This window comes from Schistocerca gregaria, chromosome 9, assembly GCF_023897955.1.
Source record: "Schistocerca gregaria isolate iqSchGreg1 chromosome 9, iqSchGreg1.2, whole genome shotgun sequence".
NCBI classification, from domain to species: Eukaryota; Metazoa; Arthropoda; class Insecta; order Orthoptera; family Acrididae; genus Schistocerca; species Schistocerca gregaria.
This window is the reverse complement of record NC_064928.1, coordinates 195,512,750-195,529,723: the sequence shown is the minus strand read 5'-3', so window position 1 is coordinate 195,529,723 and position 16,974 is coordinate 195,512,750. Positions and strand designations below refer to the sequence as shown.

Sequence of the window (16,974 nt, the reverse complement as noted above, 5' to 3'; positions counted from 1 at the left end):
TGTCTACAAGTTCATCAAGACACTGTTGATCCAGATTCAGCTTAGATCCCTCAGAGTGGTTGGTGGGTCACGTCGTCCATAAACAGTTTTCACTCTACCCCAGTCATGTTTGATAGGGTTCATGTCTGGAGAACAGGATGGCCACTCTAGTCGCGAGATGTTGTTAGGCTTAAAGAAGTCATTCACAATATGTACACCATGGGGGCGCGAATTGGTTACCGGGGAGATGTAAAACTTTTTTTGATGTGTGTATTAAAAAAACTGAGATGGGCAGTTCGATTGATGTAATCCAGAAATGAATCCTAGGGTACATTCTTGATACCACACTGGTACAGAGGAATACTAGTTAAGCATCAATATCCTCAAATACACTATGTGATCAAAATTATCTGGACACTCCAAAAACATACGTTTTTTATATTAGGTGCATTGTGCTGCCACCTACTGCCTGGTACTCCATATTAGCGACCTCAGTAGTCATTAGACATGGTGAGAGAGCAGAATGAGGAGCTCCGTGGAACTCATGGACTTCGAACGTTGTCAGGTGAGTGGGTGTCACTTGTGTCATACATCTGTACGAAGAGATCTCCACACACCCAAACATCCCTAGGTCCACTGTTTCCGATGTGGTAGTGAAGTGGAAACGTGAAGGGACTCACACAGCACAAAAGCGTACAGGCCGACCTTGTCTGTTGACTGACAAAGATCACCGACAGTTGAAGAGGGTCGTAATGTGTAATAGGCAGACATGTATCCAGACCATCACACAGAAATTCCAAACTGCATCAGGATCCACTGCAAGTACTTTCAGACTGGAGGTGAGAAAACTTGGATTTCATGGTCGAGCGGCTGCTCATAGGCCACATCACGCTGGTAAATGCCAAACGACACCTTGTTGCAAGTAGCTTAAACATTGGAGATTAAACAGTGGAAAAACGTAGTGTCGAATGACGGATCATGGTACACAATGTGGCGATCCGATGGCAGGGTGTGGGTTTGACGAATGCCCTGTGAACGTCATCTGCCATCGTGTGTAGTGCCAACAGTAAAATTTGGAGGCGGTGGTGTTCTGGTGTGGTCGTGTTTTTCATGGAAGGGGCTTGCACCCCTTGTTGTTTAGCGTGGCACTATCACAGCAGAGACCTACATTGATGTTTTAAGCACCTTCTTGCTTCCCACTGTTGAAGAGCATTTAGGGGATGGCGATCAGATCTTTCAACACAATCAAGCACCTGTTTACAATGCACGTCCTGTGGCGGAGTGGTTACACAACAATATTCCTGTAATGGACTGGCCTGTCAGTGTCCTCACCCAAATCCTATAGAAGACCTTTGGGATGTTTTGAAATGCCGACTTCATGCCAGACCTCACCTACCGACATTGATACCTCTCCTCTGTGCAGCACTCTTTGAAGAATGGGCTGCCATTCCCCAAGAAACCTTCCAGGACCTGGTTGAACTAATGCCTGCAAGACTGGAAACTGTCATCAAGGCTAAGGGTACTCCAACACCATATTGAATTCCAGCATTACTGATGGGGGGCGCAACGAACTTGGAAATCAGTTTCAGCCAGGTGTCTGGATAATTTTAATCACATAGTGTAAGTTCACATTCTGGGTGGACTAAGCAGACTTATCCCCACTATGCGCTTAGTAGTCTGCCACACTGTTTCACATCTAGATTTCCATATAACAGTCTCTTAGGGTGTGTTGACTGCCTTTTGCTGCATGCCGGCATTGCCTGCCAGTGATGAATCTAACCTCCAGCATCTTACCAGTCCATTTAACGTGCACCACCACCTCTCCCTGCGATCCTCTCCAAGCAATGATATCGAATTGGTTTGTGTTTCTCACTGCAACAATCGGCATATGTCGTGAAACTTGAGACATGATTGGCTACTTCAAAGTCATTGCAGCATCATAAGGTTTGACTTTCGACGAGCAGCATAAATGTACCACACTACCAGCTAGTAGCGGTGTCTCAACAGCGAGGATGCAGCATAATGTACCCTTGCCCTTGTGTTGTCTTCATTAAAACTATAATTTCTGTTAACTATCCTACACCTTTCGAATAAATGACAAACAAGGCTTTAGAAAAAGAAATTAAGGGTTTACAGGACTGTGACTGGAACGAGTAATACACACAGATTACCGGGCTTCAGTGCCTGCGTAAGTTTTAAACTGTAAGATATTAAATTAATGTACAATATTGTACTCGTGTGTAACTGGTGTGACGTAAAGTTCCATTCACATCTGGATTTGTTACGACAAATTTAAAGGAAAGGCTGTAAGAAATTATATATTAATAATATACCATTGCATTACTGATAACTGATTTGTGAAGCCTGAAATAGAAATCACCAAACATTGGCCAACAGATAAACTATGAAACCAAAGTGAGTTCTTTCTTCTGAGTAGTACTGGCTGTTACCACCATCCCATTTGACATGAGAAAGAAGGGAAGTATGCCCTTATAAATAATTTGTTTTTATATTTAATATGCTAACACCCTTCTCCGATTACTCAAAGATATTCCGTATATCAATGGACTCAGAGTAACAGAAGCACATGAGTAGATAATGAAAAATTATGCACAGAGGAGTACATTGAAGACAGCATGGAAGGAAGCTCAGAAACCAGGCATGGAATCGGAACATAATGGGAGTATGTTATCTCAGAATTTATACAAAAAGATGATGATGATGATGTTGTGGTCTTCAGTTCTGAGACTGGTTTGATGCAGCTCTCCATGCTACTCTACCCTGTGCAAGCTTCTTCATCTCCCAGTTCCTACTGCAACCTACATCCTTCTGAATCTGTTTAGTGTATTCCTCTCTTGGTTTCCCTCTACGATTTTTACTCTCCACGCTGCCCTCCAATACTAAATTGGTGATCCCTTGATGCCTCAGAATATGCCCAACCAACCGATCCCTTCTTCTAGTCAAGTTGTGCTACAAACTCCTCTTCTCTCCAATTCTATTCAATACCTCCTCATTAGTTATGTGATCTACCCATCTAATCTTCAGCATTCTTCTTTAGCACCACATTTCAAAAGCTTCTATTCTCTTGTCCAAACTATTTACCGTCCACGTTTACTTCCATACATGGCTAGAGTCCATACAAATACTTTCAGAAACGACTTCCTGACACTTGAATCTATACTCGATGTTAACAAATTTCTCTTCTTTAGAAACACTTTCCTTGCCATTGCCAGTCTACATTTTATATCCTCTCTACTTCGACCATCATCAGTTATTTTGCTCCCCAAATAGCAAATCTCATCTACTACTTTAAGCGTCTCATTTCCTAATCTAATTCCCGCAGCATCACCCAATCTAATTCGACTACATTCCATTATCTTCATTTTGCTTTTGTTGATGTTCATCTTATACCCTCCTGTCAAGACACTGTCCATTCCGTTCAACTGCTCTTCCAAGTCCTTTGCTGTCTCTGACAGAATTACAATGTCATCGGCGAACCTCAAAGTTTTTATTTCTTCTCCATGGATTTTAATACCTACTCCAAATTTTTCTTTTGTTTCCTTTATTGGTTGCTCAATATACAGATTGAATAACATCAGTGAGAGGCTACAACCCTGTCTCACTCCCTTCCCAACCACTGCTTCCCTTTCATACCCTTTGACTCTTATAACTGCCATATGGTTTCTGTACAAATTGTAAATAGCCTTTCACTCCCTGTATTTTACCCCTGCCACCTTTAGAATTTGAGAGAGAGTATTCCAATCAACATTGTCAAAAGCTTTCTCTAAGACCACAAATGCTAGAAACGTAGGTTTGCCTTTCCTTAAGCTTTCTTCTAAGAAACATAAGGACGCAAACAAAACATAGCGTCCCTGGTGGGTCGTGCAGAGACTGCTTGAAAGCTGTGATTCACTTGTTGCCACTCGTACATGACCCTCCACCACCAAATATATATATAACATCACTGGTTAGTGCTAATCTTACATGACGCCATGACCCATGTAGCAATTGCTACATCAGCTCCTTGGAAGTGGAGAACTTTCTTGGAGAAAATGCACATATCGACCAAACTGGGTTGTGTGTCCTTGTCGTTGTTCTGCATCAGCCACTTGTTGCAACTCCAGTGAAGGTTGTGGAATCGTGATGCTTGACATATACACTCCTGGAAATGCAAAAAAGAACACATTGACACCGGTGTGTCAGACCCACCATACTTGCTCCGGACATTGCGAGAGGGCTGTACAAGCAATGATCACACGCACGGCACAGCTGACACACCAGGAACCGCGGTGTTGGCCGTCGAATGGCGCTAGCTGCGCAGCATTTGTGCACCGCCGCCATCAGTGTCAGCCAGTTTGCCGTGGCATACGGAGCTCCATCGCAGTCTTTAACACTGGTAGCATGCCGCGACAGCGTGGACGTGAACCGTATGTGCAGTTGACGGACTTTGAGCGAGGGCGTATAGTGGGCATGCGGGAGGCCGGGTGGACGTACCGCCGAATTGCTCAACACGTGGGGCGTGAGGCCTCCACAGTACATCGATGTTGTCGCCAGTGGTCGGCGGAAGGTGCACGTGCCCGTCGACGTGGCACCGGACCGCAGCGACGCACGATGCACGCCAAGACCGTAGGATCCTACGCAGTGCCGTAGGGGACCGCACCGCCACTCCCCAGCAAATTAGGGACACTGTTGCTCCTGGGGTATCGGCGAGGACCATTCGCAACCGTCTCCATGAAGCTGGGCTACGGTCCCGCACACAGTTAGGCTGTCTTCCGCTCACGCCCCAACATCGTGCAGCCCGCCTCCAGTGGTGTCGCGACAGGCGTGAATGGAGGGACGAATGGAGACGTGTCGTCTTCAGCGATGAGAGTCGCTTCTGCCATGGTGCCAATGATGGTCGCATGCGTGTTTGGCGCCGTGCAGGTGAGCGCCACAATCAGGACTGCATACGACCGAGGCACACAGGGCCAACACCCGGCATCATGGTGTGGGGAGTGATCTCCTACACTGGCCGTACACCTCTGGTGATCGTCGAGGGGACACTGAATAGTGCACGGTACATCCAAACCGTCATCGAACCCATTGTTCTACCATTCCTAGACCGGCAAGGGAACTTGCTGTTCCAACAGGACAATGCACGTCCGCATGTATCCCGTGCCACCCAACGTGCTCTAGAAGGTGTAAGTCAACTACCCTGGCCAGCAAGATCTCCGGATCTGTCCCCCATTGAGCATGTTTGGGACTGGATGAAGCGTCGTCTCACGCGGTCTGTACGTCCAGCACGAACGCTGGTCCTACTGAGGTGCCAGGTGGAAATGGCATGGCAAGCCGTTCCACAGGACTATATCCAGCATCTCTGCGATCGTCTCCATGGGAGAATAGCAGCCTGCATTGCTGCGAAAGGTGGATATACACTGTACTAGTGCCGACATTGTGCATGCTCTGTTGCCTGTGTCTATGTGCCTGTGGTTCTGTCAGTGTGATCATGTGATGTATCTCACCCCAGGAATGTGTCAATAAATTTTCCCCTTCCTGGGACAATGAATTCGCGGTGTTCTTATTTCAATTTCCAGGAATGTAATTTACAACACTGTGCAGCATCTGCGTATTTCTTCTTAAGACATGATACGGGCCGATGTGAGGGGACTGCAAATGTCTCTTGACACTGACAGCCCAGAGCATGTCACATGAGCAACTTTCTGAATTGTGATGCAACAAGTCGTTCTCATGCCATGCTGGCATATGATGCCTGCAGGGCATGGGAGACCAGATCTGAGCAATGCAATCTTGTAACCCATGTAGGAAATATGGCTAGTCTTGTATTGTTGTCTGCCTTTCCTTAATCTATTTTCTGAGATACATCGTAGGGTCAGTATTGCCTCACGTGTTAGAACATTTCTACAGAACCCAAACTGATCTTCCCCGAGGTCGGCTTCTACCAGTTTTTCCATTCGTCTGTGAAGAATTCGTGTTAGTATTTTGCAGCTGTGATTTATTAAACTGATATTTCGGTAATTTTCACATCTGTCAACACCTGCTTTTTTTGGGATTGGAATTACTACATTCTTCTTGAAGTCTGAAGGAATTTCGCCTGCCTCATACATCTTAGTCACAAGATGGTAGATTTTTATTAGGCCTGGCTCTCCCAAGGCTGTCAGTAGTTCTAATGGAATGTTGTCTACTCCTGGGGCCTTGTTTCGACTTAGGTCTTTCAGTGCTCTGTCAAACTCTTCACGTAGTATCATATCTCCCATTTCATCTTCATCTACCTTCTTTTCCATTTCCATAATATTTTCCTTAAGAACATCGCCCCTGTATAGGCTCTATATATACTCCTTCCACCTTTCTGCTTTCCCTTCTTTGCTTAGCACTGGGTTTCCTCTGAGCTCTTGATATTCATGCAAGTAGTTCTCTTTTCTCCAAAGGTCTCTTTAATTTTCCTGTAGGCAATATCTATCTTACCCCTCGTGAGATAAGCCTCTACATCCTTACATTTGTCCTCTAGCCATCCTTGCTTAACTATTTTGCACTTCCTGTCGATCTCATTTTTGAGATGTTTGAATTCCTTTTTGCCTGTTTCACTTACTGCACTTTTGTATTTTCTCCTTTCATCAATTAAATTCAGTATCTCTTCTGTTGCCCAAGAATTTGTACTAGCCCTCGTCTTTTTACCTACTTGATCCTCTGCTGCCTTCACTATTTCATTCGTCAAAGCTACCCATTCTCCTTCTACTGTATTTCTTTCCCCCATTCTTGTTAATTGTTCCCTTATGCTCTCCCTGAAACTCTATACAACCTCTGGTTCTTTCAGTTTATCCAGGTTCCATCTCCTTAAATTCCCACCTTTTTGCAGTTTCTTCAGTTTTAATCTACAGTTCATAATCGATAGATTGTGGTCAGATTCCACATCTGGCCCTGGAAATGTCTTACAATTTAAAACCTTGTTCATGAATTTCTTTCTTACCATTATATAATATATCTGATACCTTCTAGTATCTTCAGGGTTCTTCCATGTATACAACCTTCTTTCATGATTCTTGAATCAAGTGTTAGCTATGATTAAGTTATGCTCTGTGAAAAATTCTACCAGGCGGCTTCCTCTTTCATTTCTTACCCCCAAGCCATATTCTTCTATTACATTTCCTTCTCTCCATTTTCCTACTGTCGAATTCCAGTCACCCATGACTATTAAATTTTCGCCTCCCTTGTATGACTGAGTAATTTCTTTTATCTCATTATACACTTCATCAATTTCTTCGTCATTTGCGGAGCTAGTTGGCATATAAACTTGTACTACTGTAGTAGGTGTGGGCTTCGTATCTATCTTGGCCACAATAACTCGTTCACTATGCTGCTTTTAGTAGCTTACCCGCATTCCTATTTTCTTATTCATTATTAAACCTACTCCTGCATTATCCCTCTTTGGTTTTGTATTTATAACCATGTATTCAGCTGACCAAAAGTCTTGTTCCTCCTGCCACTGAACTTCACTAATTCCCACTATATCTAACTTTAATCTATCCATTTCCATTTTTAAATTTTCTAACCTACCTGCCCGATTAAGGGATCTGACATTTCACGCTCCGATCCGTAGAACGCCAGTTTTCTTTCTCCTGATAACGACATCCTCTTGAGTAGTCCCCGCCCGGAGATCCGAATGGGGGACTATTTTACCCAAGAGAATGCTATCATCATTTATTCATACAGTAAAGCTGTATGCCCTCGGGAAAAATTACGGCTGTAGTTTCTCCTTGCTTTCCGCCGTTCGCAGTACCACAACAGCAAGGCCGTTTTGTTTAGTGTTACAAGGCCAGATCAGTCAATCATCCAGACTGTTGCCCCTGCAACTACTGAAAAGGTTGCTGCCCCTCTTCAGCAACCACACGTTTGTCTGGCCTCTCAACAGATACCCTTCCATTGTGGTTGCACCTACGGTACGGCTATCTGTATCGCTGAGGCACGAAAGCCCCCCTCACCAACGGCAAGGTCCATGGTTCATGGGGGAGATATTGTTATAGGTAATATTAAACATGAAATTATACCCTATTTTACATATACCAGGTGTTTATGATTAAACATTCCCGTTTTAACACATTTTAACACAGAAACTACACTGAAGACCCAGGGAAACTAGTACACGTGCCTAATATCGTGTAGGCCCCCCTCGAGAATGCAGAAGTGCTGCAACACGACGTGGCATGGACTCGACTAATGTCTGAAGTATCCCTGAAGGGAATTGACATCATGAATCCTGTAGGGCTGTCCATAAATCCGTAAGAGTAAGAGGGAGTGTAGATCTCTTCTGAACGTCATCCCAGATATGCTCAATAAAGTCATGTCTGGGGAATTTGACGGCCAGCAGAAGCGTTTAAAGTCTGAAGAGTGTCGCTGGAGCCTCTCTGTAAAAATTCTGGACGTGTAGGGTTCCGCATTGTCCTGCTGGAATTGCCCAGTGAACATGAACAGTTGCTGGTGACCAAACAGGATGCTTACATACGTGTCACCAGGTTGTGAGAGTCGACTAGACGTATCATCATCGGTCCCATATCACCCCAACTGTACATTCCCCATACCATTACAGAGCATCCACCATCTGATATGCAGAGTCAATGCATTCATGAGATTGTCCCCATACCTGTACACGTCCATCCGCTCGATACAGCTTGAAACGAGATTTGTGCGACCTTGCAATGTGTTTCTAGTCATCAACAGTCCAACGTCGGTATTGATGGATGCAGGGGAGACGTAAAACTTCGCGTCATGCAATCATCAAAGATAAATGAGTGGGCCTTCGTCTTCGAAAGCCGATATGGATGATGTTTCGTTGAATGGTTCGCACGCTGACCCTTGTTGATGGCCAAGATTTGAAATCTGCAACAACTTGCGGAAAGGTTACACTTTTGTGATGTGGAACGTTTCTCATTAGTCGTCGTTCATCCGTTCTTGCAGGATCTTTTTCCAGCCAGAGCAATGTCAGAGATTTGATGTTCTGCCGGATTCCTGTTATATACGGTACACTTGTGACATCGTCATATGGGAAAATCCCCACTTCATAGCTACCTTGGAGATGCTGTGTCCCATCGCTCGCGCGCCGACTATAGCACTACGTTCAGATTCAGTTATCTCTGTATTTGAATACGCTTCTTTGGTACTCCAGTGTAATTACTGTATGAGTACCAAACTTGGTAGCATTAATGTCCAGAGTATGTGATGGAGGATTTCCATGCATCACAGCACCACTGTCCAGTTCCAGCTATGGTCACCAGGTGCCATGATCAGTCATCGTGATTCATAGCCCCGTACACCTGTTCAGTCACAGTGCACTTGTTGATGTGCAGCATCATGAGCTTGGACAAAAGGAGCAGGGTATTATTGGCGAAGCTCTGTTCTCAAAACAACAGTAATGCTGCAGCTGCACTTCGAAAATATCGCCGACTGAAAGGATTACAAAAGGGTCCTCTTTCTCCACCTGCTGTGTGGAACATATTAAAGAAGTTCGAATCAACTGGAGAATTGGGCATCATTCAGGGAAGAGGATGACGACCGGTTGTACCACAGGTGGTTGATGAAGTCGCTGTTGCTATGGCAGACAACACTGTGCGTAATTCCCGTGCTGTTTCACGACAGCTGAAGATCCTGTGGCCCACTGTACAGAAGTTACTTTGAACCATGCTGAAATGGTATCTGTACAAGATCCATATCTTACAGCAGCTTGCACCACAGGATGCATAACGATGTGTTGGCTTCGCTCTCCTTCTCTGACAGGTGAGGTGAACACACAGAATTGCCGAGTGTGGGGATCTTCACCTCCAGTCGCTGTGCAAGAAGTTACTCTGTATGGTGAATGTGTCACCATATGCTATGGCTTACGGTGACTATGATCATTGGCCCATTCTTTTTAGAACAAGTTGGCACTCAAGGACCAAACGCGTGCAGTGTGAATGGCCAGCGTTACTGTGATTTGCTTTGCCACCATGTCATACCCGCCCTAGAGGAGAGCGAACTCAACACTTTTCATACGAGATGGGCTTCACTGCACATCGCTCTTGAAGTTCGCCACCTTCTCTGAAACATATTTGTAAACGATCGAATTATCAGCTGATCGTTTCCAAATGTTTGGTGGCATGGTTCAAATGGCTCTGAGCACTATGGGACTTAACTTCTGAGGTCATCAGTCCCATAGAATTTAGAACTAATTAAACCTAAGGACATCACACACAGCCATGCCCGAGGCAGGATTCGAACCTGCGACCGTAGCGGTAGCGCGGCTCCGGACTGCAGCGCCTAGAACCGCTCGGCCACTCTGGCCGGCGTTTCGTGGCATGATCACCTGATCTCACTCTCTGTGGTTTCTGGTTTATTCTGCTGTACAGAACGCAACCCTGCACTTTCAAGACTCTTCTGGACACTGATAGGTGCCATATTGAGCTCCTTTTGTAGCAGTAATTGTGTCACTGTGTTGTAGTATGATGTACTGTAGCAGCACATTAAAAGTGTTTCAATTGAATTGATAATGCATTATTTCTCTTCCCCATGCCTTGACCTTAATGCTGCCAAGTTTGATACTTGTATGGTAATTGGCTCTGAGCACTATGGGACTTAACCTCTGAGGTCATCAGTCCTCTAGAACTTAGAACTACTTAAACCTAACTAACCTAAGGGCATCACACACATCCATGCCCGAGGCAAGATTCGAACCTGCGACCGTAGCGGTCACGCGGTTCCAGACTGAAGCGCCTTGAACCGCTCGGCTACCCCGGCCAGCTGTATGGTAATTAGTTTTCCTGTTAAATAGGTAAGTTTAATTGCAGCCACCCAGTAGTTCTCTGCTGTCAAGTAGTAGTGTTGTGTTGCTGTTGTAGATTGCCATAAGGACTGCCGCGACAGTAACATGGGTTATTTTAGTCTGTCATTTGCAAACGAGTGTTACAACCCGTACTTCCCGTCGTAAAGTGACGACTGTCACCTATCAAGAGTGTAATAGACGTCGATTTTCTCTGTCTTGTTGTCGTTATTGTATTACTAAAAAAGGGAAGAACCGGCAAGCTGCCGCCACCAAGGTAAAGTTTGCAAAACGGTGACAGAGTGCGAAACGTTGAAGCATCACTCCGATGTGCTGTCACGTGACCATACTGTTCCCGGCAGCGCAGGGATATGTGAGATCAGCTGTCTTGTTTGTCAATAGTATTGGTTTTGTTGCGTTGATTTCAAAGGCTATTGTAGTGTTGTTTTTTGCCTTTTGTTGAGGATGTTGTTCCGGAGCACATTTGTGTTAAGTAGGACGCTTGGCTTGAGTAGAATGATGAAATGATGCACCACGGTAGTTAGTTATTTTAGTTAAAGATGTTTGATTGTAAGCACTGATATGGATAGCAGGCCGGTGTGGCCGAACGGTTCTAGGCGCTACAGTCTGGAACCACGCGACCGCTACGGTCGCAGGTTCGAATCCTGCCTCGGGCACGGATGTTTGTGATGTCCTTAGGTTAGTTACGTTTACGTAGTTCTTAGTTCTAGGGGGCGGTTGACCTTAGCAGTTAAGTCCCATAGTACTCAGAGCCATTTGAACCATTTGAACTGATATGGATACGGTCGCTCTGTCTTACGTGACTTGTTCTGCACAGCGCCCTAGAACCAGTTATGCTAAAGCCTGTCCGGTGTTTGCCCTTGCTTGCACGGCCACATCCATTTATGGTTAAGTTTATAAAGCTGATTTTGTGATTCTGTGCGCGCACTGGGAAGCCTGTGTAACTTACACTACTGGCCATTAAAATTGCTACACCAAGAAGAAGTGCAGATGATAAACGGGTATTCATTGGACAAATATACTATACTAGAACTGACATGTGATTACATTTTCATGCAATTTAGGTGCATAGGTCCTGAGAAATCAGTGCCCAGAACAACCACCTCTGGCCGCAATAACGGCCTTGATACACCTGGGCATTGAATGAAACAGAGCTTGGATGGCGTGTACAGGTCAGCTGCCCATGCAGCTTCAACACGATACCACAGTTCATCAAGAGTAGTGACTGGCTTGTTGTGACGAGCCAGTTGCTAGGGCACCATTGACCAGACTTTTTCAATTGGTGAGAGATCTGGAGAATGTGCTGACCAGGGCAGCAGTCGAACATATTCTGTATCCAACATGCGGTCGTGCATTATCCTGGTGAAACGTAGGGTTTCGCAGGGATCGAATGAAGGGTAGAGCCACGGGTAGTAACACATCTGAAATGTAACGTCCACTGTTCAAAGTGCCGTCAATGCGAACAAGAGGTGACCGAGACGTGTAACCAATGGCACCCCATACCATCACGCCCGGTGATACGCCAGTATGGCGATGACGAATACACGCTTCCAATATGTCTTCACCGCGACGTCGCCAAACATTGATGCGACCATCATGATGCTGTAAACACAATCTGGATTCATCCGAAAAAATGACGTTTTGTCATTCGTGCACCCAGGTTCGTCGTTGAGTACACCATCGCAGGCGCTCCTGTCTGTGATGCAGCGTCAAGGGTAACTGCAGTCACGGTCTCCGAGCTGGAAGTCCATGCTGCTGCAAACGTCGTCGAACCGTTTGTGCAGTTGGTTGTTGTCTTGCAAACATCGCCATCTGTTGACTCAGGGATTGAGACGTGGCTGCACGATCCGTTACAGCTGTGCGGATAAGATGCCTGTCATCTCGACTGCTAGTGATACGAGGCCGTTGGGATCCAGCACGGCATTCCGTAGTACCCTCCTGAACCCATCGATTCCATATTCTGCTAACAATCATTGGATCTCGGCCAACGCGAGCAGCAATGTCGCGATGCAATAAACCGCAATAGCGATAGGCTACAATCCGACCTTTATCAAGGTCGGAAACATGATGGTACGCATTTCTCCTCCTTACACTAGGCATCACGACGTTTCACCAGGCAACGCCGGTCAATTGCTGTTTGTGTATGAGAAATCGGTTGGAAATTTTCGTCATGTGAGCACGTTGTATGTGTCGCCACCGGCTCCAACCTTGTGTGAATGCTCTGAAAAGCTAATCATTTGCATATCATAGCATCTTCTTCCTGTCGGTTAAATTTCACGTCTGTAGCACGTCATCTTCGTGGTGTAGCAATTTTAATGGCCAGTAGTGCATTTGTATTTGAACAGAGTAGCTATGAGCCTGGCCACCCCCAAGCCTTTTTTTAATGTATAGTAAGTTTTAAAAGTTTTGTTGCTAAAACTTTAGATGCATTTTAAATTGTTTGATTGATAACATTAAGTCTTGGTATTTGAACTGCCTGCCGCCCTTGAGATCCGCCATACATAAACATATACGGGGTGTTCTAATGTCTCACCGCAGTGCCGTATGATTGTTAGCCGCGCGTGCCGTATGATTGTTCGCCTGCCTGGGTTATTTCCCTTCAAGTGGACTCTCCCAACATTCCACTGTTTCGTTTATCTCAGCCAGTGCAGCAGTATCGTTGGCGTGTGTCGTTACGTGTTGACGGGAACGTTAAAGTTTAGTACCTTTGAGCGTTTGTTTCGTTTTTGTCACTGTTACAATGCTAACAATTGAAAAACGTGTTTTTTTAGTCGAACAAGTGCTCAAAGCTGGCGGTAAATACACAGTTCCTGTTCGTCAAACATATAATTCAGTTTTCCCGGAGACAACACTCCCACATCGCGATACTGTGCGAGATTTGACTAACAAATTTCAAAGTACGGTTCAGTGACAGATGCACCGAGAAGTGGTCGTCCTAGCGTTTTATCTGAGGATAAAATACTCGATATTTCCGATAAAATGTCCAAGAGTCCGAACAAGTCAGTAAGAAAACTCGCCCAGGAAATCGATGTTAGTGTCTGAACGGCCCACACAGCTGTAAGGAAAAAATAGATCTTTTCGCATACAAAGTGGCAGTCGTGCAAGAACTAAAAAATACTGACCATGGCAAGAGACTGCATTATTTTCAATGGTTCAAAATTTCGTTCATCAAAATGGAAGGGATATTCGTAATGAAACGTTTTTCACTGATGAGGCGTGGTTTCATTCATCCGGGTACGTGAACTCGGGAGATTCTCGTATGTGGAGTACTGCAAATCCATTGTGTATTATTGAGGAACCACTTCATTCTGTGAAAATAGGAGGATTGCAATTTCTAGACGTCGGATTGTGGGTCTCATATTTTTCAGCGAAACAATAAGCGCACAACGATACTGCAGTGATATTCTGTACCCATTCATAGGATAACTTGTGTTAAGTGAAATACTGAACCGTTATTGTCAACAAGATAGTGCAACCACGCATACAGCTCGCGTTTCACTATCACTTCTTGCTGACGTTTTTGGTGATCGCTCAATTTCACAGGGACTTTGGCCTCCACAATCGCCTGACCTAACACCACCTGACTTTTTCTTCTGGGGTGCAGCGAAAGCAACTGTCTATAAAAACCGTCCAAAATCCATCGAAAGCTATAATATCCACATTCACTGCTTCTGTTACAGAAGAAATGTTACAGCTTGTGTTTGGAAACATGATTAGACGATTGAATTGCGTTTTCAACAACAGGGAAGACACTTTCAACATTTAATGTGAAAATTTGTAAGTAAAAATGAATGTTCAATAAATTTATAACTTGTATCTGAGTTTCATTTCGGTATATTCACTGCGGCATACGGCAAGCGTGGCTAACAATCAAACGGCACTGCGGAGAGACTGTTTGAACACTCCGTAGTAGTGTTGATCTGTTGGGTTTCCAGCGCAGACAGGCCTTAATGGGCATATTCGTAATTTTTAAAGGAGGGCAGGTTGAATGATAATCATACGCTTATTGAATTTTAAGTCCTTATGTTTATGTTACAGGAATTTCAAATTTTTTTGTTGTCGTCGTGGTGTTTGGCGCCAGACTTTTGATTGTGGTAAGACACTTGCAGGTTTATAGTAGTAATTGAGATGGTGATTTCAGGGCCCTGCCGCAGCGTGTTGGCAGTTTTGGCCAGGGTCAACTCTTACCAGTTAGTCCTGTGGGCTGCCTCCCTGAGATTCGACCGACATTCAGGATTCCGGCTGCAGGAACAACGAGAGGGTGCTTTCCATCTTCTAATCAACCAGCATCTGCCGACCATCCTGGAGAGCTTGATCTTCTTATTACTCGGAATTGTTTAAAGATATAAAGAGACTTCATTCAATCCAGCCTCGACAATTAATACCCAGTCCTCCAATTGCATCCAAATTGGTTCAAACACCATCCAGATTTTGCATATCAGTGTATAATTTAGTGTAAAGTTCTAAGATATTCCACAAATTACCAATACATATAAATCAAGAGACGAGTGCCTTCAGCTGTTTAGGAGTATTTTACAGTGTGGTGTGCGTACTGTAGACATTCAGTACACACACCATCAGATTATTTGACTTGTCGTTCTAACGAAGTAGGCGAGTGTCAGATATATGTCTCGTGGTCTTATCGTGGCATGTTTATTTCTGCCGTTGGGTCAGACGATAGAAATGCCACTTGTACGTTTAGAGTTGCAGACTGACGGTGACCAATTTTAAACAGAACTTGATTAATTGTCACACACATTTTTAAATAATAACAAGCATAAAAAATTACTTAACTTGGTTCTGGATGCTATTTACAACTGACAATCTGAAGTTCGTTTGGTATTGGTACGTTAATCTTGTTCTCACATATATCTCTGATACTTGACAAAAGTGTCTATACATTTATCTTCATGGCTATGTACAGGAATCTGATAATCTTGCTAGGTGCAGACTGAAACTAGACTAGAGACTGGTGCAGACAAATGCAGACTGGTCATCGGAAGTCTGTACACTCGTTATAATACCTCGCACGTTCATGAATCACTGTGCGAGTGTGATCCGCAAGGAAAAAAGGTTCTATATTAGCAGCAATCTCATTGACTGCGTTACATATTAATACACAGATCAGTGGAAGCAAAATTTGGTCTGTCTATATGGCAGCGCCATCTTGTAGTGTGGAGACGGACGAACGCTGCGCCTGCGCTGTTGTGCTTAGCGGGGCGCGCTCTAGTGGGAAAGTTGTGTACACGCTGACTACGTGGAACTATGTACACAACATACAGGAACTGCATTTTAGAATTTGTGGCAGTTTTCTTACTACCACTGTCCAGTTACGAGGGGCATTCAATAAGTAATGCAACACATTCTTTTCTCCACCAATTTCGGTTGAAAAAATGCAGTAGTTGTTGTTGTTGGACGACGTGGAATATTCGTGCCTCTGGCCCTATTGTTTCAAGTACTTCCAATAGGTGGCAGTGCTATATGCCAGATTCAAAATGGCGTCTGTAATGGAGGTGCATTCTAAGTAGAGAGGTGCATTGAGTTGCCTTTGATGGAAAACCAGACCATCGCAGATATTCATAGGCACTTGCAGAATGTCTACGGATACCTGGTAGTCAACAAAAGCACAGTGAGTCATTGGACAAGGCGACTGTCATCATTGCGACTTGGTCGCGCAAACCTTTCTGATCTCTCACGTGCCAGCTGACTGCACACAGCTGTGACCCCTGCAATGTTGGAACGTGGCGGAAACTCTCATGTCTTTGTTGCCAGTGCTGAAACACTCGTCCACCCTTTCCTCATAGCCTGGCAGAAGACCATAGAGAGCAACAAAGGACCATCTGTGCAGATGATGAAGTCCCATACTCCTTGACAGAGTATAGGGGAACGATACAGGAGACGTGCACTGCCGTACTAGGCAAGGTCCTAGCAGAGGTGGTTTCCCATTGCCTTCCTCTGACCGTAATGGGGATGAGTGATGACGATAAAGACGACAAAATAACACCCAGCCATCTTGAGGCAGGTGAAAATCCCTGACCCCATGACTCCACCGGGAATCGAACCCAGGATCCGGGAAGCGAGAATGCTACCACGAGACCACGAGCTACGGACATCTGTGGAGAACTACTTGTGTAATGTGAGGCTGATCCTGAGAATTTTTCGTCGAAAATCCTTACAGTTGATGAAACATG

At 44.8% G+C, this 16,974-nt stretch overlaps 1 protein-coding gene across 1 annotated transcript in view; it reads left to right on the top strand.

Annotated features, from left to right (window-relative positions):
* Positions 1–15,108, top strand: part of LOC126292300 (uncharacterized) — a 39,651-nt gene extending 24,543 nt beyond the window's left edge. The window contains exon 4 of the mRNA XM_049986233.1: positions 14,925–15,108. Coding sequence (XP_049842190.1) covers positions 14,925–14,978 — 54 coding nt within the window. The 3' untranslated portion in view covers positions 14,979–15,108. The remainder of the gene's footprint in view (positions 1–14,924) is intronic.
* Positions 15,109–16,974: the final 1,866 nt, after the last annotated feature.